This window comes from Polyodon spathula, chromosome 6 (genome assembly GCF_017654505.1).
Source record: "Polyodon spathula isolate WHYD16114869_AA chromosome 6, ASM1765450v1, whole genome shotgun sequence".
NCBI classification, from domain to species: domain Eukaryota; kingdom Metazoa; phylum Chordata; class Actinopteri; order Acipenseriformes; family Polyodontidae; genus Polyodon; species Polyodon spathula.
In genome coordinates, this window is record NC_054539.1 from 66,848,303 (window position 1) to 66,871,452 (window position 23,150).

Below are 23,150 nucleotides of genomic sequence, written 5' to 3' on the forward strand. Positions count from 1 at the left end.
TTATGTTGTCATATTGTGCTATGGGTCTATCATGATGATTGGTTCCCTGCAGTCCGTGATCATTAGAGCAATTACACTATTTTTTTAAATCTTTTTTTTTTTTATATGCTCCTATCACTGATAATACCACGCTGTGTGCTCTAAAAATAACCCATCAGCATTTTCTCTGTCTTCCTTGCACATGGTTGGAGTTAAGTACACAAGTCAAGCGGCACCGTTAGTACAGTTGGAAGAACTACACATGCACATCAGACTAAAGACTTATTTATTGCAGCAGAAACAATACCAATAGTATCACAGATAAATGGTTAAAAAACGGGTAAGGGGTGGTTTGAGAGGAATAGGAAAAAAGCCACGAGTGATCAATAGCTGGCTGTCTGTTGCAAATTGCTGCAGTGTTTTAAAGGAGTCGTGTATTCTAAAGGGATTGACAGAGCGGGGCAACGGAGCCACATGTCACATGTGCTTCGTAGGAAGAAACGGGGCATCTGCAAACTGGATCTGGAGGAGGATGCTGCGGCAAGTGATTCACAGAGGGCTCAAAGCTTCTTTTTACTGGCTCGGCTTATTTGTTAGCAAGCATCCAGTGTTTTTCCTCACTGTTCCCACAGTCTTAACCATCATTTTTGGATCCACCGTCGTGAGCAGATTTAAGCCTGAAACAGACCTAGAGATTCTGGTTTCCCCGACCCACAGTCTGGCAAAAATAGAAAGGAGTCTGGCGAACAGTCTTTTCCCCATCGAGCAGTCCAAAAACAAGCTGTATTCAGACCTGCACACTCCTGGCAGATATGGCAGGCTGATCCTGCTCTCGAAATCCAGGGAAAACATTTTGGAGCTACCCAATCAGATCCTGCAGGTTCATAAATCGGTGCTGGATTTGAAAGTTAATTATAAAGGTTTTAATTACACTTTCGCTCATCTGTGTGTCATGAGCAATCGGGATAAGACATGCCTTTTGGATGATATTATTTCGATTTTCGAGGACCTCCAGCAAGCTGCCTCTTCAAATAGCACACCTTCCAGGGTGCAAGTCAGCTATCCAAACACCAGATTAAAGGTAATACGGGGTGCGAATGTTCAATTAAAGATACAGCGTTTGCTTCCCAATCTGCATGACAAATAATAATAATAATAATAATAATAATAATAATAATAATAATAATAATAATAATAATGCAGGTGCCCATTGAGACTTACGTCATGTAAACGGTTGCAGCACTTTTCCACTGGGAATTCCAAGGTGCTGCTAAATGTACCTGCCAAACGCTTCATTTAATAATGAAATAAACATCGAGGTAGGTACTTCAGTAAATATAGTTGGAACCGTGTAGCTCTAATAGTAATCAACAAGTAGTTAAATATTATTGTAAATGCAAGTTAGCTAGCCAGCCACTTCTAAATGTGGTTATTGTTTTTGACCCGGATTTCAAATCCACTTGCTGTTTGTAAATCCATTTATTTATAAAACCCAGAAACGTGATTCGTTTTGTAAATATGCTGGACACCTTCTATATTCTGGAGCTTGAAGCTGATTAAAAACAGACAACAGCATCCTCCTTCATCGTTGAGTTTATTTGGCATTGGTGAATGTACAGTATAAACAACATTGTTTAGCAGACAGATTCTGAAAGATGCACATATCTTCTTCACATGTGAAGGTGAACTAAGATTTTAAATGATGGCAATTGTTGATTTCTGCAGCCTTCATAGGCGGTTGCTGTGCGCTGTAACTGACCGTGACAACGAATGGGATTTAAATAATTTGATGGTGCCTACTTTCATGGTTATAGCTTCACTGCTATAGCAAGTGTAATGTTGCGTAAGAGGTGTTCGATTTCCATTTTCGTTTTTCATATGAACAGAAGAGCTGCTAAGTGAAGCATACTTTATCTGCCCATATGTGATGCAGTAGTGTTTTAGCACCCTTGAACTTATCAGTGATATTTTCTCTGTTCTCGAAATCTAATGAACTGCGTTCACATTCACATTTCCAATGCAGTTCTTTGCAGGCCAATTTGGATCACTGATGCTTCCATAAGTAGCAAAACTGATCAACCTAGATTTTACTGCATGTGTGCAGTAAGAGTTTGAAAAGTAACATTCTCTGGTGGGGGGAAGTCTGTGGTCTAGCTTCTGTTTATACTATATGTTATTAGGTAAGTTCCTGATATAGAATAGGCAAGAGATGCAATATTTTTAAGTCTGATTTTGAAGACTAGGCTGAGTTATTATCCCATACAGTACTTAACCATACAGTGTCTTCTGTGTGCCATTTAAAAATAAACAAAGTTGGATACAGCCCAAACTTTAAAGTAAAAAAAAAGAAAAGTGAAAAATTTGTTGTGGCATTATAATGTTTACCAGTTGCTTTAGTGACCAGCACTGCAGGTGATATAACAGATGTAGCAACACATGGATTGTATACATGTATTTTCCCTTTACTGATATATGTGGTTAGAGACAACTAATAAAATGACACATATAAAAGAATGGCATAAATAAAAGCCATTGGTCTTATTGCATAAAACATATAGTAGTATAACTGGAAAACTGAAAACAAAACCATGGAGGGACCTGAAAGCTCAGCTTTCTGAAGACTGACAGCTAATAAATTACATTGAATGCACTGCCATTCATGTTTGTCTCTGAGTCTTGGCTATAAAACAACTGTGGCTAATGGAATATCTATATTGTTTTTAGAACCAGCCTTATATGAGATCAGTTTTTTTGCAGATTTCCTCATTGCAAAGAATCATGGAAGTGACATCATTTCATGACTCGTAGAAACACATCCATTGGAAGGACAAACGCAATATAAAGTCGATTAGCGCTGAATCGTTTAAGATCGCAGTGAAAATGTTCAGGATTTAGTACTTGTGAAAGCTGATTCTGCTATGAATGAAGCTGAGGCGTAGGTTGAAGCAGCATTTTTTTTTTTTAAATAAATTTATATATTTCAGTGAAACCTAATTTTTAACAAAGGTCCACTCGATGACTTGTGCCAGGTTAAAAACACAGCAAATCTATATTTAAAAGATGCATTTCCTTGTGCTAGAAGAGGCTGTTTTTTTGTGATCAGTGGATACTTCTATTATATTGAACACAGCATCAGGAGTAGATTAACCAGTTCTAAAAAATATGACTACATTTGGCAAAACACCTTCCTGAATATTTTTCCCACTGTATGTGTGTTACTAGCGTTTAAGGATAATGATCTATAATTTGGTGATGCACAAGCGGGTCAAGATAGTTTGTTTTATTTATGTATCTGTCAAAAATATCAGATTTACAATAGCTTCTATGCAAAGATTACTTGCTCCCTTTGTCAGCAACATATGTGTGGCTCAACTTGGTGAAAAGCTGGATATATGGTCTTCCCTTGATGCAGCAATCTTTTACTGCACCAGCTCATGCTAGAACACTGATCATTATATATTAGAGGGACAACAGAAAAGTACATAGCTAGGAAAACGATTTTGCTTCAGCCAGTTGACATATTGATAAATCTGATAGGATTCTAAATATCTATACTATTTTGTCCAAATTGTAAATTATTAAGCTAATTTTTAAAAGTCATGCACCTATTTTGATTTTGCATAATTCAATGCAGTTTATTTTTGTACATTAACCGTCAACTAGCAACCAATCTGATTAATTTTAATAACCTACAAATTAGCCTGCAATTGGGAATACTAAAGGCTCTGCAAACAAGCATTACAATTACTCAAATGCTGTGCAGCTAAAATCAGATGGTATTTCTAAGTGTTTCTCAGTTTGTGTCGTAATGCTGCCAGCCAGCTCATATAGACATATTTAATCATTTTAAATGTGGTCTTATATTGTGGTATGTGAGCATGAGATCCCTGTGACACCTAACACAATACTAGCTGCTATTTATCAATCTGTTCAGAACATTCTGAAATATATAACATGTCAGAATTAATGATAAAAGTACCGCTACTTGTACAGTTCGTAATATAAATATTTATGTTTTTGGTTTCATGCTGGTTGTGAAGGAATTGGTAATTTAGGCTAATATGAAAAGGCACCATTGGGGGCAGACTTATTTAAATACTATACAGAATTGGTCTGGGCGAGCAAATTTCCTTTGCTTGAGAAAAACATCGCACAGGGACATAATTAAATCTTTCCATATCCTTCAACTGAAAGACACACATTCCTGGTGCCTCACTGGTCAGTTCCAAAGGGAAAATAAATTCAATTTTGGAATTTGATCACTGTCGTCGCTTTGCGTCATGCCGTAGACTGTGTGACTGTTCCCATTGTGGTCCACTATGAAATGTGCTATATAAAATTAAGATTGATTGATTGATTGATTGATTGATATCAATATTGCTTTTCACTCACTCGCCACACATTTGGTGTGACAGAGGCTTTAGAGTATAGCTGTGTATAATAGTTATTTTAAGACCTTTGTGTTGCAAATGATTTATTTGTTTTGCAGGATGGCAGGATCTCTTTCATTGGCCACCAGCTGGGAGGGGTCACATTCGCTGCAAACAGCAGAGATCAGCAATTCCAGACTGCCAGAGCAGTCCAGATCACTTACTACCTCCACAACTATGGCAACGAAAACCAGAACATCATTGCCGAGAAATGGGAAAATGAATTCTCCAAGCTCGTGCTCAAACTCTCTGCAGTCAATGAAGACCTTTATATCCAATCACTGACTTCATTCAGTCTCTGGAGAGATTTTAATAAAACAGGCATGTTGGCAAGGAGTGAGGTGTTGGTGAGTCTGGTGTTGATTCTGTTGGCAGCCACAGTCTTCAGTTCTATGAGGGACTGCCTTCGAGGAAAGCCTTTCCTTGGGCTGCTGGGAGTTCTTACTATCTGCATCGCCAATGTTACTGCAGCAGGGATATTTTTCATTACTGATGGAAAGTATAATTCTACACTTCTGGGAGTCCCCTTCTTTGCTATGGGTAATTATTTATCTTCATTACAACTGGTAACGGTATGAGATTATAGCAATTCATCCAAAGCCATTTTTATTTTTCTGCATTTTCTTCCAAGAAGCGCCCAAGGGCTAATACATATGGTGTTCCTAACACGTTTCACTCAATATGCACTTCAGTGTATAGTTTAAAAAAATCACAATATGGGTGTTTTAAAACATGTTTTTTAATGTGTCTTACAGTTTGATTGAGCACATAATATGCACTAAATCTGAGTTGCCCTATAATAACGGCAGTGGCCACAGCCCCAAAGCATGCAATTAAAGACTGCAGATGAGTTCTAATCTAGGTCTTTTCAGAGGTGGTTTCAATGTGACCTAGGATACCTGTGTCTCAGTGTTGCAGGGTTAAGGTGGAACCATTTAGTCCCTGTGTGTAGCTCCCTTGTGACAATTCAATGCTTATCTGAATTTTCTGCAGGAGACAAAATGTCTTGCAATATTAGTTTCGGTGGGGTTGCAGTGATAGCAATGCCTTATCCTCTGTGGTTACCTTTACAGTGTAATCAAGCTGGTCATTCATACAAATAATGTGTCCTAATGTACACATAATGTAAAGACCTGACAAACCTTGCATTCTTAAAGTTACCCCCTCATCTAAACTGTTGTCATTTTGGAAAACATCTTCTATCAAAGGATGATTTTAATCTATGGTATCTAGGGACTTTATGTGTTCCATATACACCTGTTATCTGTTGGAAGCTTTTCCATTACTAACATAATTACTTCAAATCTATCAGGTCACATGGCAGAGGTAGGTAGATACTCCATAACTCAGTTGACCAAGCAGTGTGTCAAATAGACTAGACATCCCAAAGGAAACAACTGCAATTTGATTGACTCCAAGTCTGTTATGTGAGTGAACTTTGTTGAAAAATGATTATTCATGTATGTGTAGGATGACCATTCATGTTCTTACATTATAAATGAAACGGGTAGGTCTAAAACATTAAAGCTATGAATTATTCCATTTTTAAATAGATTGTAGAGCACTCTGTGGTCACAGTCCTGGAAACAGTATGGCACTTGTATGTTTTAGCCAACAAATAAAAAAAAAAAAAAAATGAACATGGCCTAATATTCATTGCTATTGTTGACAATAATTAAAGAAAACATTGACAAATGGATAATTAGCAAATTCAGATTCCTTGAGGCTGATATACCTGTCCTAACTAAAGGTTATTAGAACAATTTCATCTACAGGGTGAGGCAATCAGACTGGTGCATATATGGGATATTGGGCCTGATTTTCAAAAGGGATTTCATTTTCAGTGCAAATGGCAGAAGATCTTGGGATCGTAATACACACACTGGTTTCTTAGATCATTACATATTCCATCAAAAGAAACTGTCAAAATAACTAATGAACCAAACTAGAGGATAGTCCCACCATGTTTTCCGCAGCTTTAGAAAATACTGAATCTGTGGGAAAAACGGGTGCAGAAACAAAACGGTCGAAATAATGCAATCTTTCAGGAGGTCTCCTTTGAAAATAAACCATTGTGTTTCCCAGAGTGACTGTACTAAGGAGTAAGTAATAGAGCAGTAACAAAGCTAAAGTATTGCTTTTCACATGCACTGTCTCATTTACACAGCTGGGGTCACTACTGACTCCACTGCATCCATTTCCCGGTACAACAGGAAATGATGCCCATTTAGGGAATAGTCAAGTATCAGTGCCAGGTTAGTGAGGGGATATTTACACATGACCAACATTAGTAACCACAAGCTGAATACAAGTGCTTGCACCACCCAAGTGCAATTCAAGTAGGAGCTAAACAGTGTGTCATCTGAAGCCATCTATATCCAAACAATGTATTTGTCTTCCAACTGAAGTATAAAAGAAGCTCCATAACTCATAGATGATTTGTTTGCAGTATTTTCATTTTCATTTAAAGTAGAAGGCTAGAAATCCCATTAGAAGACAGTGGGGTATGGAGGTCCTCCCTCAGCGTGGGTGCAGGGGGGGTATGAGGGTCCTCCCCCAGTGCAGGTGCAGTGGGGTCTGAGGGTCCTCCCCCAGCACGGGTGCAGTGGGGTATGAGGTTCCTCCCCCAGTGCAGGTGCAGTGGGGTATGAGGGTCCTTCCCCAGCGCGGGTGTAGGGGGGTATGAGGGTCCTCCCCCCAGCGTAGGTGCAGTGGGGTATGGGGGTCCTCCCCCAGCATGGGTACAAGTGGCAACGCCCCCCCCTCCGAAAACAAATTTCAGGGTTTTTCAGGGAACTAAATCTTACATATCCTGGACCTAAATATGTACCTTAATAGGGACCCAAATTTCAAAATAAGTGTATAACTTTGTTAATTTTTTTAATGATTTTAGGCATTGAGATTTAATGAGCAAGTAAAAGTTACTTATGTATATGAAAAGTAATTACAAAATAATGTATTTATATTAGAATTTTAAAACCACAAACGTGTCTAACACACCTTAAATTTAAAAGTAAAGTCCACATATTTAAGCAAACGTTTTGGTGTTGCAATAATTACACACAGAAAAAAAAAGTGGTGAATGAAAGACACAACCACACACCATTGAAACAGAAATTATATTTCAACAACAAAAACAAACAATGTCATATTGTATAGATACCATAATACCAAGTGAGACAGAAGAGAAAAATGTGAAGCAATTTCTAAATTAAAGCTAAGAAGCAGGTATCAATTGGTATTAAATCTGAATACAGAAAAGTTAAAGCCATAAAGTGTTTTATTTTCTGATTTTTCACGTATTCCATTTTATTCTGTTATACAATGTCACCGTTTCTGGTTAACTATCGAGTCTGAGATCACACAAGCGCATAAATAAATAAATAAATAAATAAATAAATAATACATTTTAAAAAATGCTCTTGCGAGAACTGCGATTTCTAACACTGTTGATTTTATGGTTTTCAGAAGTTAGTTTTTTTTTTCTGTTGACGCGCAGATGACAGTGCCACACAAGCACGTCTATACCCAAGCATCAGTTACCTTTCCCGGGTAAAAAAAAAAAAAAAAAAAAAGTACAATTAAACTAATCATTACACTGTTGCTCTTGCCTAATATACAAACAAAATATGGCTGTGTTTTGGGAAGACATCAACAGAAGAAGAGGAAGAAGACATTCGTACTGTACATGCGTTTGAACACACATTTCAATCGACTTGAACTTCCTAAAAATTGAATTGAGATAGGCTTCTAAAAATAACAGACTTAAGTACCTTGCTTATTTAAACATAGATAGATAATCACAGTATGTGCTTATGCGTATTGTACGTGTGTGTGTGTGTGTGTGTGTGTGTGTGTTTTGTGTATGGGTGTTTTTACAGTTTTACACCTCAACTGATTATGCAGAAGACGATCCGACTGGTACATCTTGTTGCTCATATAGTGATATTTTTCGTTTAATAGAGACTGAATCAGCAAAACAAAGCACTTAAAAATAAAATAATCAGTCCTGTTCATTATTGCGCAATGAGAATATCGTTTCTTGAATTAACTGTTTATGCTAGGTTTCAGATCGATCTTCTAAGTCAGTGCATAAGACATTTTACAATGCTATAACATATGCTCACCAGTGGCACTGGAACAATTTTTAAAGTGGAGGTGCTGAAAGCCATTGAACAAAACTGTAACCCCTGTATATGATGGAAGCCATGCAAAGTCAAGGGGGTGCTGCTGCACCCCCAGCACCCCTAGTTCCAGCACCCTTGATGCTCACTGTATTTCGTACACTTCAAGAAAAAAAGACAATCTTTGTAGGTTGTTTGTTTAAAAAAAAAAAAAAAAAAGTTATACAATGTCATAACTCTGCTCTAAAGTGACTGACTGAGGTATATACTCAGGTATAAGATTGTACAGTTCGACCATCATCACCAACATCGTTTGTAAACTCGAAATTGATTGGTCGACTCACGGTGTCTCTAGAAACATAAGCACAGAAATGAAATGCCCTCAAAGAAGGAATGTTTTACTCGATTTACATACATAATACATTGTGGAAATAGCTGCTAATCTACTGGAACAAAATAAACAGTTTGAATACTATTCACTGGAACACACAAGCACTATAAAAACTTTTTTTTTTTTTTTTCCTTCTGAAATAACTGTTTTAGGCGGCTCATCTGGGAAAGTAGACGGCAGTTTAACTGGAAATGAGAAGGCTGTGCTTGTTCTATAATGGGCATGATATATTATTGTTTCCTATCTGGAAATGAGAAGGCTGTGCTTGTTCTATAATGGGCATGACATATTATTGTTTCCTATCTGGAAATGAGAAGGCTGTGTTTGTTCCATAATGGGCATGACATATTCATGTTTCCTATCTTGAAATGCTCACTGTTCTGCTGTAGTGTATTTAAAGGTAATGCATTCCACCAAATACAACATATTTCAGCATTTACATTTTTTTAAGGTAATGGAAGAAACAGAGTTTTAACTTATTCCAGAATCGCAACAAAAATAATAACAAATTTATCTTATATAGAGCAATCTTTGAAAATAATAAATTGGAACGTGGAAATAATCTTTTCAGAAACATACTTTGTAAACAAGTCATAAAATGAGTGTATTTGTCTGTAAAATGTGTGTAGTCGGCTGTGACTTATCTGCATTGGTATTTGTTGTGTCAGGAAGTTGTAAGGAACTCAGATTTGGTGGAATTTAATTCCATCGCTTTTAATTGCATTGACAGTTTAGGATGGAAATTTGATTTATGAAATTAAATTAAAACAAATGTAGTCTATTGCAGCCCATGTAAAATAAGTTTATGTTAAGTAAATGTAGAGTGACAGTAAACAATGGAAAACTTGAGCTGGCAAAGACGGTGACAAGCTGGCATTTAACATGACACTTTGTAAAAGTATGGTCAGTCTGATTAAAAGTGTAATATTGATCTATTAGCACACCAGGCACGGTAGAGTAAAAGAAACTCTATAAAAACAGCTGCAGTTAAAATGTCAGGGACTGCCCTATCACTAAGATAATGTACCAAACAATAAAGCAGACAACAACCAATACAGATACTGATGCTTTCTTGGCATTGTATGCAGCATTGCCATTCAATAATTGCACATACAGTAGTAGTTATAATAGTTTTTGTAAAAAAAAAAAAAAATTAAACTGCTGTGAAATGTAATCCTTTGGTATACCTCCAGTTTAGCTACAATAAATCAGACATGGATTGTAAGGAAGACACTGTCATTGTAGTTTGACATCCCATAGTAAGAGTGAAACAGCCATAATACAGGGTGCTCATTTTACAGTGCACAGCCATGATGCATCCACATTAATGAAATGTGGATTTTTCAACACTGAACAGTGTACCAGCATTATTTTTTTCTCATGTTGCTTGTTGTTGTTTCTGTTATCCTGATTAAATTACATGTATACATTAAACAATTACTACACTTCTTCATAGACCTACAATTAGCACACATCATACATTGGTTCTCCTTATTTTGTAGCCTGATTTGCAACTTAATCGTAAAATATGACTTGTTTCTGAACTCCGGTAGCCTATCATGCTATAAATTAAAGATTTTCACCAGAGCATGTTTACTGAAATGTTACTTGCAGCTGTAAAATCAAATGAACTTCTAGGGGTTTTTAAATACTATGCTTAACGAGGCTATTTATGCTGCTGAACAGCTTTACAAAATGCGTTGTGAATCTCATTAAAATCAACCTGACTCCATAAACCTCATTAAAAAAAGAGACACGCCTCCATAAGCGCGTTAATGCTATAACCTACATTCCACAGATAGGAGGATATCCTAAAGAAATGTGCAATGCACATTAAAGCGGAGCTGTAAACTCTGCAGCACCACTACTGTAACTCGCCACACGTGATAAATCAGATATTTTGTTTGATTTTTATTCCTTTCAGTGTAAATGTCAAATAATGGTTTATGTAATTATCTTCAAGACCTCCTCCTTTGACACTGATACTATAGTTGTTCATTCATCAAGCTGCTCAAGTTTGATGTTAGCTACTCCACATAGATGCTTCTTGTCTGAGCTTTGCAGGCATAAGAGGTTCCCAAGTGGTGCATCTGATAAAAGCACTCCACCCGGAATGCAGGATGCGCCCTATAGCTTGGAGAGCACTGGTTTGAATACAAGCAATGCCACTGCTGACTGTGGACAGGAATTCCCAGGGGGCACAAGTAGAAGTGAACTGACCATGGGTGGAATATTTTACATTTAAAAATAAAAGGTGCACCAGCTGCATAAAGATGCTAACAAAAAAAAAGTAATTTCTTTAAGTTAGTTCAACACAATTGGAAATATCTTGGCCTGTGCATGCATTACTGCATGAGCACACACACAACTATTTTCAAAAAGGATTGCCAAGACCCAGTTATGTAATATCTTTAGACTGCAGATTTTGTTTTGAAAAAACAAAAACAAAAACAAAATCTGTCCCTTGCTGGGATTCAAAGTCTTAACCTTCTGTACAGGTTATGCTTTGACACTAAGTGTTTGCAATCGTAAGGTTAGTATCATATTGAGCTGGGTGTTTTTTTCAATAGTGTTTTTATTCACCAGTCCATCAGATAAGTGACATCTTCATTATGTATCAAAGAGATACATTATTTCAAAGGGAAAAAAACAACGTTAACAATAATGACATACTCTTACAGATATTATCCTGAACAAAATCATACGCAGCATAGTACATTTAGATGGTAGACAAATTACCTGTGAGAAATGGTAAACCCCTATGTTTAAAAATTATTTAGAATATTGTTGTCTTAAAAGCTAACATAACCATATCTACTTATTTACAATAAGAGTGTTTTCTACTGTAAGTAGCAAGATCAATGTGTAATATGTATTATATAAGTGGTAGCTTGCAATTACAAGTATTGCTTCAGCTGCAGTTACAGTACATCTAGCGGCTGTGCATATGATTAAATCAATCGTCTCTTTGAAGCTGCATTTGAAGCTGTGTTTTGTTTTTTGTTTTTGACTGAGTGGAGTGTAAACTTCTACTGAACACAATGCCAGTGAAAGTGTGCCTCTGGAAACATCATCTCAAAACAACAAATGATCCACTGCTCTCTCAAAATACACCCGCCTTATTTCACCTACATGTATCGTTTTGCTTAAGTCTTTTTTCTTGGGTCAGTTTTTCGAGGGAAATCTAGGAAGTCATCAGGGTACATCTTGTTGATTAGTGCCACTTAATGGTCAGTGGTGATAAATGGTTATTGACCTTGATGTCGTGTTCTGTTACATCGGATTTGGAGCTGTATTCGTATGTGACTGTGAGAGCACTCCAGCTTTCATTTTTTGAGAATGTTTTAACAACTTGATGGCTGGTACTATTGGTGCCATTATAATGTTTAGCTTTTGCTTGTTTAGCTTTGGCTTTTTATTCTGTTATGTTTGCAGTCATTGTCACTTTTAATCGTTCTATCAATAGTTGTCTACCCTGCTTTCAGCATATTTGCTGATGTCTTTTATTTCCGTATTGCAAAACGTAATGTAATTCTGTGACCGTTCAACTTTGTTTCCCCTGCCCTGGAAAACTCAGTTGTATTTCTAGCAGGAGAATCTGCCCGCTAATCAACACATCATATCCAAGCGCCATAACAACTCGGTGTGGCTGGCATTCATGTCTGTTTGGCCTCCTCCCCTGCCACCACCTTGCAGGGTGCCTTGTCTTTGGGGTGAGGTGACCCTCTGAGCCACTTCCTATCTGTGGCAATAGACTACATGATGTCATCGTGTATTCGCTAGCTGACCGGCATTGCGGAGAGCTGTCAGCATCCATGGACAAGAACTCCGTCCAAATTCATCATCCGTCATTAAGTTGTTTGTTCAATTGCAATTTAAATCATCCACATTGCAGATTCTCCATCCTGAAACTCTATTCTACACTGTTGCATAATGATGGAACACAGTTGAAATGTCACAGTATTAACTAGCTTTTATTTTTATCCAGTCGTTTGGGAGATGAGCTGGGTAATGCAGTGTTGGTGGTTATTTATAGCAATCTCGAACGATATTAAAACCATTTTGTTATTATGGGGTCTATTTAGAGGATCTAGGCAGGGACAAATCAAAAGACGTACTGCAGACATCCCCAGGAACACCCCCAGGAACATGTAAGATAAAATAGTTACTTTGGCAGCTGTTTTGTGTTGCTTGTTAAAGCAGTTACATTTTAATGAGTTATTTTTTCTGAATTTCTATGCATATGAAACCCAACATGAATGGGATATGTGCCAGTTTCTGAAATAGTGGTATAGGACAGAGCCCCTGTCAGTATTCCCCCAATTCTGGTAAAAAATTTTGAACAATAATACCAATAATAACACTTTCCCAATAAAATATATTTTTGTATTTCCTAAGCCATAGCGTAAAAAGCTTTAATTTTTTGTAATCGTTTCAAATGCTCTAAACTTAAGGCCAATACATTTTTTTGTAAAGTGCAAAATCTGGTGCCACTTATAAAATGGCCAATGCCCACGTAGTGCCCCATAATCAGGGCTCCTGAACATTATCGCCTTGCCCTGGATCAAAATTGGGCCCAAGGAGTAAAAGATATATATATTTTTTTCCTGAATATTCTGCACATTCAATCAAATATATTTCTATGTTTATCATGTAATCATACACAAAGTATATCTCCCAGCTACAGCACACTTAGTATTTTCATAAACGTAAGCTGATGTATAAACAAATACATGCTAAATCTATCAAATTTTATCAAATTTTCCCCCCATATGACCTCTATGACCTTGAAAATGCAGCACATGTTATATGGAATGATGCAAGCACAGATACACAGCTTGCAGAAAAAAAAGAAAAAAAAACAAAAAAACAAAAGACATTGACGCTGTTTAAAACAACCAAAAAAAAAAACCCACAAGCCTGAGAATAGGTTACTAGTGTTATAAGTAAGGTACTGTCTTTCAGCATTAATTATTACATCCAATAAAGATTAATATTCTAAAATTGTCTGAGATACAGATGCAATAATGCAATCTATTACTTTTTGTATAGAACTGGAAGAATTAATAAAAAATGCATCTTCTCACATATTGTAACCATTTTTTGATTAGAAAATGCCACAGATCAATTTCACATGTGTGTTAAAGAATAGCCACTGATAGGGAAAGAATAAAAGCACAGGCCTGGAAAGAATATGCAGGACTGTGCAGCACAAAAAGTACCTAGTTCCCCAATAGAATAATATACTAATAAACTACATTTATTTAAAAAATAATGTCAAAATTACAACACCGTGTATTTCTTTAAATCCATGTTTTGTTTTGTTTTTTTTGTTTTTGTGGAAAGGCAGGCATTTTGCTTTTATCTGTTTAAAAATTGCAGTTTGAATTATGTATATACTTATTCTTACAGTTCTTTTGGTGGTCTTTATTAACTAAAATGTGAAAGCATCAATGGCATTAAGCTATTTACCTTTCTCTGAGACCACACACAGCATGTCGTACTTTGACAAATACAGAAACGCCAGGCTCTCAATGTAATTTTTATTTTATGTATGCATGTGTTAGTGAAGCAGTTCTTGTATTACACTGCATGTAAAAGTCACTTTTCATTACATCTGCGATATTTTAAAACCCTACTCTCCCAAAAGCAAATTGGGATTTCTTCCCCTCCTGCTTATCCATCTCTGAAGAAGCAATCAGAGAGAAGGATCTTCAGGCGTGCTTGTGTCTCAGCATCTTAATTTTAACGCATTCCTGCTTCTCTTTAGGCACCCAATATTCTGCTTTTCTTGTTCATGCTCCATTTTATAGGCCTTTTAGTATAGGTCCATTGCACTGAATCGCATGCTTGTGATGTTAGAAGAAGTGCTGTCGTGCAGTGCCCTAGTATGATATTCAGAAGATACTCTGCTATTGGTGGTGTAATGCTGAGAAATGCATCTCATTTGAAATGAAGTAAATAATGATCAATTAGATGAATTTTATAGTTGATACTGGAAAATTTCAGATACAGCGCAAGCCAGAAGAACACTCATTGATTTTTCTGTCTTTTGTATCTTTGTAAATGGCTTCTGAGGTAAATTATATATATATATATATATATATATATATATATATAGGGATGCTTTGTTTTTGGTAATAGACAGTGCCCAAAGTGCTGGTGGCAAATAATGTAAAACACTACCAATAAAGAAACAAACTTGAATTAATTTAAATATTTGCGATTTAATAGCCTGATTCCTATCACTTTCACCTCATGTGAGCTGTAATTCATGTTTCGATTTGAAAAATGAGTTGTGTGCTGTGGCACAGCAATTTTATAACTGTAATATTTTTTAATGATTGGTTGCATTAAGAGTACAGGGATGCAGGCATTTCAATGCAAGTCAGTACCTAAAATGATCCACCGAGACTGATGACAAACTGTATGCTAGAGTTTCTATAATAATGTACCAGTGTAAAAGCTGTAAAAAAATAAGTACAACATTCAGAAAGGAGACATCTACCAAAGATTGATTTGACAATGATATTTATGGGTATGTGTTTGGATAAAATTAACATTTTTGTTTTATTCTATAAACTACTGACAACATTTCTCCCAAATTCCAAATAAAAATATTGTCATTTAGGCTGGTCCATTCTAGAAAGGTTCTGGGATACCCAACTGTGGCAAAGTGGCTGTGATTATTAACAGGTGCAGAGGTGATGCGGTGCAGAAATGGAAAACAGACAGAGATTTGTAATCTGATATGGAAAAGGGTATTTTATTTTTGTAATCCTGGTCTGGTGACCAAATAATAAACTCTGGTTATACACAGCGATGCGTAAAACACGGAGAACAGTAACATGGGTTTGCAGCCCTAAATAATAAACACAGGTATCTCTCCCACAATGTACAAGCACGGTCACCAGTCCTGGGTGCGCGCTGTAGTGCTCGTGGTAGTGATACAGTTTATAGAGTGACAGTGGTGTAGTGCTGTCCCGGGTTTAATGCTGACCATTAACGACAGCTCTGGAACGTGTAAGCCATCTATATAACACAAGTAACAATTATAGACAAGACAAACACACCACAGTATTTTTACAGGTTAATGCACGGGTCCTTCCGCTTTGTATCTCGTAACCAAAACGAAGGAAAAGATTAACGATTCTCTGGCCCCTATATGCTATACGCATGACCCCTTGGTAAACGATTGCAGCTGCCTTTATTGCCGGAAGCTGCTACCTCGTTTAATATGTTCCTGCAACAGAGTCTCGCCTTCTTCCAGGCTGACCGACTTCCCCACTCTGGAAAAGAACTGTCAGGCCAGCCGGTCCAAAGACTTCCCCTTTCTCTGCTTAGTACCCTCACAAGTCGGGAGGGAGATTTCCAACCAGAACTCATTACATTTCCGTCACACCAACCCAATTTTTTTAAAATGTTATTTTGTATGGTGTGATATTTATCTGAAAGAACAAAAAACATAATTACATTTTGAATGTAATAGTAAATCATTAATGGCATGTTATTCTTTCATGTGCAAACTCATGTGTCCACTGGACTATGTACAGAGTTAATAATGGCACATCTTTACAGAAATACTCCACCACAGAAGCACATGGGAACAAAATACTTTTCCTTAACTGACCGAGTTTATGTTCCAACTTCTATGCTTATTACTGGTGTAGTAGATTGTGTACTGCTTACTTCTATGAACTAGAAGAGCACTGCTCAACCTAGAGAACTCCTCTCATTTGCATATGTTTTACATCAACTGTAATGGATCTTTTAGTTTTGTGCTTGGTGGAGATCCTTACTGGGGTTTCTTTCCCCTAAATATGTTTAATCAGACTATTGTTTTGTTGATGTTCGATATTGTAATCTATATTGTGTAATCATGCTGCTTGGGGAGGGCACAGACAGCAGAGAAAGACATTGATTGTATAATCAAAATCAGTCACATTTTTTATTATTATTTTTTTTTCCATTAGTTTCTCTCAGTAGAACAACGTAAGACCTAGTTTTCCCCATAGTTAAGTCACCTATGCAATGCTGTGAAATTCTGCATTGTATGTTATGTTCATGGGGCAACTTGCTTTACAGAAGCTAGTCACATACACACAGGGATTTCCACCACCTGCATCTAACAGAAATAGTTGAAAGGTCACAATATCACATTATTTCTCCCCTCCCCCAAAAATTTAAATGCCAAAACACACATACTTGATATGTAGATGGTAACCAGTTAGTTTCATAATTGTTTATTTTACCTTTCATTTAGAATCTTAACCTTCAGTTTGTTTGTGTGCGCTCAACAAAAAATAATTTCAGAGATCTGTTAACCAAATGATATCCAGTAACCTTAGACACCTTTTGATCTGCTGACTGTAAACATCAAGTAGAAATATTTGAATCAGTTTATATGATACAATGTTATGATTTATGAAATAAGCATTGCACCAAGGTGTCTGAAAATGGGTAAATGTGTCATAGCTGTTTTCATTTTGGATTATGAGTTGAGCCCCGTGAAATCCTTTTTATTAATTTTTTTAACATTTTTTGTTTGATTTAGTTTTATTTAATTCAGTTTTTCACAAATTTAGTTTTATTACAGATACACATTAATAAAACAATTAAAATAGATGTATATCAATAATATTAAAGTATACATCATGTTTTAACTAGATACATTTTGGCATAAACAGACCTTGCACAGAAAAATAATTTAGTTACCATAATTTCTCATTAGCGGCAGTAACGGAAATGTACAGTCCCCTACACTTTTTAATTAACTGCCTGTTTACAGTAAATACTGCACATGCCCTCTATAAAAATACAGCTATGGGGCTGTCATAATAATATACAGCAATCTACCCATTAAAAGAAACAACAAAAAACGATAGAAATTGTATTTGAATCCCACTGCACTGAATCAGGGCTCCAGCAGTATTAGAGTACTGGAACACTGGTACAAAACATCTTGGGGTTTGTCACTATTTAAACATTAAGCAAAGTAGATTCATTCATTCAAATCCATTCAAAACCAAAACAGCATTTGCTCCAGTGCAAAATTTGCACCACTTGAAATAAAGGAAATAATTAGCATACTCATAAAAAATATAAGCAAACAAGCTATATTTTCTCCAAAATGAATAACCAGCTAATGTGTAATGACGGTATCTTTCGACTACCGTTACAGCAGGCAGTTGCAAAATCAGCACATCATTAATTTGTCAACCTCAGGTGCATACATCCCCTATTTGCAGAGTTGTTTAATTGTTATATGCGGTTTAGGCATTTTAGAAACATACGTCTCTTCTCTTCCATCACAATTTGAATTCCCAAACGACTCGCTCCAAACCATCCATATATGCAAGTGCTAGTCAGAGCTTCCGTTTCCTTTAGACCGTGTATATGGTAACGGCTGAGCCTTGACATCTACGATTGCAAGTATTTATTATAGTATTTTTTCTATAAACCTCCCATTTTAAAAATGTAATTCTGTGTTTGCTTTATAATGATTTTTCATTTTATTTCTCTTTATATGTTGCATTTTGTTTTATTTCATGCTATTTCATACTTGTGAAAAACACGGGGCTCTAATTATGAGGATCAATTGCTTCGGCATAAGATGACTTACTGAGTGCTATTCTTGAGTGTCACCTGGCCTGTGGTTGCCAATATACTGTACCAATTTAGACAAAGAAAGGTTGATGGACAAGCTTATAGAGCTTTTGATTATTGTTATAGATTTCCCATTAGGCTCAAGTTACTAGTTACTATAATAAAATAGTTTATTATCCTGTAACTGAACTTCAGTACATGCCCATCAATTAGTTACTCTCAAACACTATTAAAAAAAAAAAAAAAAAATGTTATTATTTCATTTTTGTATCCTGAAGATTTTAAGGGTCCTGTATAAAATATAATTCTTTTTATATCTATTTCTGAGGTCCCACTTTCACGGTTAGAGTCGGAACTTTGTTTTAGACATGTTCTGTATAGGTTATTAGGAGCAAGGACAAATCTGTTTTTATTTCAGATGGAATATGTGTCAAAAGTTAAAATTAAGACAAAGTGTCAATTTACTAGGAGGACAGATGCACTTACCTAGACCAGCTAGAAGGCTGCAGATGATGGTTCCAAAAATAGTCCAGGAATGTTTTATTAACAAATGTAAATCACTGAAACACTAAAAGTAATTTTATGCAAAAGAGAACTGCACTTGTACGACGGATCAGTTAGGATTGTTTTTAGAGCTTGATGTTAGCGTTTTGTATTTTTGGACCAATAAATAATGTTGGGAACACAGAACACAACAAGATTGTAGAGTTTACCAACCCTACGCAATTATTTTCTAAATTCTGTTTTGATAAAAAAAAAAGACATTTCGTGAACCATTAAAAAAAAGGAAAGGGTTGATAATGTGCAATTCACAATAAATGTAATGATGTGTGCTCTTCATACAGCATGAATTAGAAAAAACTTTACCCTTCATCAAAAACAAATGTATTGGGCCTTAGTTTATCCTTTAACTATTACAATGTTATTATTAATTTATTTAAGTGTATAAAAATGCTTTGTACTGTGTTTTTTTCTATTCTTACAATAGGATACATGATTAAAGGAATTATCTCACTGCGAATGCTCCATTTCTGTATAAACTTTCTATAAACAAAGCAAGCATGGCTTTTATTGTAAAGGGTAAAACCAATGAATGGCTGAGAAAGGTAATTGAGATTTTACAGAACTGAACAATGCATACTCTAGCCAGCTAAGGAATTGTAAACCAATAATATGTTTGTGTGTATGTTTTTTTTTTTGTTTTTTTTTTAGGTCATGGAACAAAAGGAGTTTTTGAGCTGCTTGCAGGGTGGAGAAGAACTCGTGAAAATCAACCTTTCAAAGAAAGAGTAGCAGATGCCTTTGCAGATGTGATGGTTTGCTACACCATGACTAGCTCCATGTACATCATTACATTTGGCATGGGGGCCAGTCCCTTCACCAATATTGAATCAGTGAAAATATTCTGCCAGAACATGTGTGTTACGATCCTTGTGAACTACTTTTATGTCTTTTCTTTTTATGGTTCATGCTTGGTCTTCGCTGGCCAGCTGGAACAAAACAGATACCACAGTGTGTTCTGCTGTAAAATACCATCTTCAGAGTATTTAGAGAGGCAGCCTACATGGTTCAAGACAGTGATGAGTGATGGGCAAGATCTTTCTACACATCATGACAGTGTTCCCTATCAAAATCACTTCATTCAGCACTTTCTACGGGAACACTACACGGAATGGATTACCAATACGTATGTGAAGCCATTTGTTGTAATATTATATCTAATTTATGCATCATTTTCTTTCATGGGGTGTTTACAAATTAGTGATGGATCAAACATAATCAACCTCTTAGCTAGTGACTCGCCAAGTGTCTCCTATGCACTGACCCAACAAAAATACTTCAGTAACTACAGTCCTGTGATTGGGTTCTATATTTATGAGCCGATAGAGTACTGGAACACAACCGTACAAGAACATTTAAATACATTAGGTCATGGATTTAATAGAATATCATGGATAGATCATTACTTTCAGCATTTAAAAGTCATCAACATTACTACTCCAACCAAAAGCGATTTTATAACTGTTCTGCAAAATTCATTCTTGATGAAAAATGAATTTCAGCACTTTAAAGAGGACATCATTTTTTCCAAAACAGGGGATGAAGTTGATATCATTGCATCCAGGATGTATATGGTTGCCAGAACCAGCGAGAACACAAGAGAAGAGGTCGTTGAATTGCTGGAACGGCTAAGGCCATTGTCTCTTATCAACAGCATCAAATTTATTGTGTTTAATCCTACCTTTGTGTTCATGGATCGCTACAGCGCCTCCATCATATCACCCATTCTGACGTCTGGATTTAGTGTCCTGATTGTCTTAGTCCTGACCGTCTTCCTGGTTATTAACCCACTTGGCAACTTTTGGTTGATAATCACAGTCACCTCAGTAGAGTTAGGCGTTCTTGGCTTGATGACGTTATGGAACGTAGACATGGATAGCATATCTATTCTGTGCCTTATTTACACTTTGAATTTCGCGATGGATCACTGTGCACCTCATCTTTATACTTTTGTATTAGCAACCGAGCACACCAGGACTCAGTGCATAAAGATCTCCTTGGAGGAGCATGGGGCAGCCATTTTGCAAAATGCATCTTGTTTTCTCATTGGGCTGGTGCCCCTTGTGTTTGTGCCTTCAAACTTGACCTTTACACTGTTTAAATGCTCTCTACTTACTGTCGGGTGTACAGTGCTGCACTGCTTTGTGATATTACCTGTTTTTTTAACGTTTTTTCCACCATCAAAAAAGAGACAGAAGAAAAAAAAGCGTGCAAAAAGAAAAGAGAGGGAGGAAATTGAATGCATAGAGGTCAGAGATAATCCTGATCAAGTGACTAGTGTTTGAAGAGCCCTCTATTAAAAAGAAAGAGAATCTACTTGTTGGAAAATATCTTGGTTTTGGGAAATATGGCACTTAACATGGGTTTACAGTGATTGGGCTGGCCGCTTAGTTGGGCAGAGATAGGTCGTAATGACCCACACAGTCAAGCAGCACAGGTACTAAGGAAAAATGCCATTCTTCACTAATGTACTTAACAATTAGCAAACATAAAAAGTGATATTATTCCTCTATAGTTACTGTTTTTATACTTTAACTGACCATTAATGAAACTGAGATTCCACATCCTTTAAATGGAAATTTGAAAGACAATTATTCTAACATACATCAAAGGAGAGGGGAATAAGCCTGGGCTATCTATATGCTCTTCTTATCAAAAGTATTAATTTAGTATGCATTTCATTTCCATAACCACTTGTAGTTTAATTAAATCATATATGATTATTATTTAATAAGCATTAATGAAGAATGACAAGTTATATTAAAGATGCAGTGATACTTAGCTGGAATGAGATGTTCGGCTAATGCTAGTGTAACAAGATGTGAAAAATGAATTCAGTAATCATATCAGATCAGTAGCCTATATGGTTATAGTTGTAGTGGACAAAAGGACTATTTGGTGCAGTGTACTTGTTTGTAATCTGTTGAAAGAAGCCACATTTCACGCCTGGGACATTAGTTCTTATCCAGTTGAAGTATGCATTTCTTCTATTGCTCCATCTAATGGATGTGTAGGCGTTAGGGTTATGATGTACTTTGAGGGCTTTAGCCCTGTTCTCAAAAGTCAAACGTAATGGTGTAATGCACTGCAGCACATGGCACAATATGGAAGTCTCTGCTACAATTAAATTAGCGGTTGTACTGCGCTATTAAGCAAAACATTAAAATAAAGCTTTATAGGTTAAAATAAAATAATATAATAATGCTAAATAGTAGGTCTACATGAACTCTTGACAACTAAATGTGTTTTTAAAAAAAAAAGAAAATAAGAATACAGTCATAAACTACAATTATAGAAAAAATCGAATAAATCATTAGAATTTAACAACCAGATACAATGGGCAAATTCTATTATTAATAGTGTATTGACGACCTGGTATTAAAGGTTACTAATGTAAAATATTGCACCCTCCTTACAACAACGTTTTTTGTATACAGTGCAAATGAGCATTTAGGGCAGTTACTGTTTACCTCTAAGACAGAACTTTCATGAAAGTAGAGCAAGAAACCTGCATAAATGTATATTCTTCTTTTGGTCCATTATTAATATTCTCATGTTTGCCATTTAGGGGTGTCAAATGGGTTCAGAAATAACATACTGTAGAAGCATCATCAAAATAACTCTGTTATGTATTGAACTGACTGGGAGAAATACTGGCCCGTGTCGTTTCCAATGTGTTGCAACTTTGATTGCTGGGAAGGAAGAACTATCTTTTTAACAGTGGGTAAAACATGTAACACAAATATATGTACATGTTCCAAAATGTCAAATTAATTAATTACTCTACAGTGCAGTGTTTCAAAACATTATCTTTTGATACAGATTCTGGTTCTGAGCATCGAAACGTGTTGTAACCACGAAAGAACTCAAGCATCGTTCAAATTTTATCATTGACATATCAGGAGAAATGACCTATGAACTGTAAACATGCCAATCTGTACATACAGCCTTATAATTAATTCCCAATGGGAAACGTTCCACTAAGCATGGGCTCAAAGGATCCCTCAAAACAACAGCTTTTAGTTCAACATTTATATACATTATTTATTTTAATGTAAT

The 23,150-nt window shown here is 36.1% G+C and overlaps 1 protein-coding gene across 1 annotated transcript; it reads left to right on the forward strand.

Annotated features, from left to right (window-relative positions):
* The first annotated feature begins 266 nt into the window (after positions 1-266).
* On the forward strand, positions 267-22,215 carry LOC121316594 (patched domain-containing protein 1-like). The gene is made up of 3 exons (XM_041251640.1): positions 267-1,060; positions 4,469-4,949; positions 19,743-22,215. Exons 1-3 carry the CDS (start codon positions 305-307, stop codon positions 21,374-21,376), a joined length of 2,871 nt encoding a protein of 956 aa, XP_041107574.1. The 5' UTR covers positions 267-304; the 3' UTR covers positions 21,377-22,215.
* Positions 22,216-23,150: the final 935 nt, after the last annotated feature.

Coding starts and splice junctions, on each gene's coding strand:
- LOC121316594 (XM_041251640.1), top strand. CDS start 305: ATGGTTAAAAAACGGGTAAGGGGTGGTTTGAGAGGAATAGGAAAAAAG. Junction 1,061..4,468: donor ATCCAAACACCAGATTAAAG/GTAATACGGGGT, acceptor TTTGTTTTGCAG/GATGGCAGGATCTCTTTCAT. Junction 4,950..19,742: donor AGTCCCCTTCTTTGCTATGG/GTAATTATTTAT, acceptor TTTTTTTTTTAG/GTCATGGAACAAAAGGAGTT.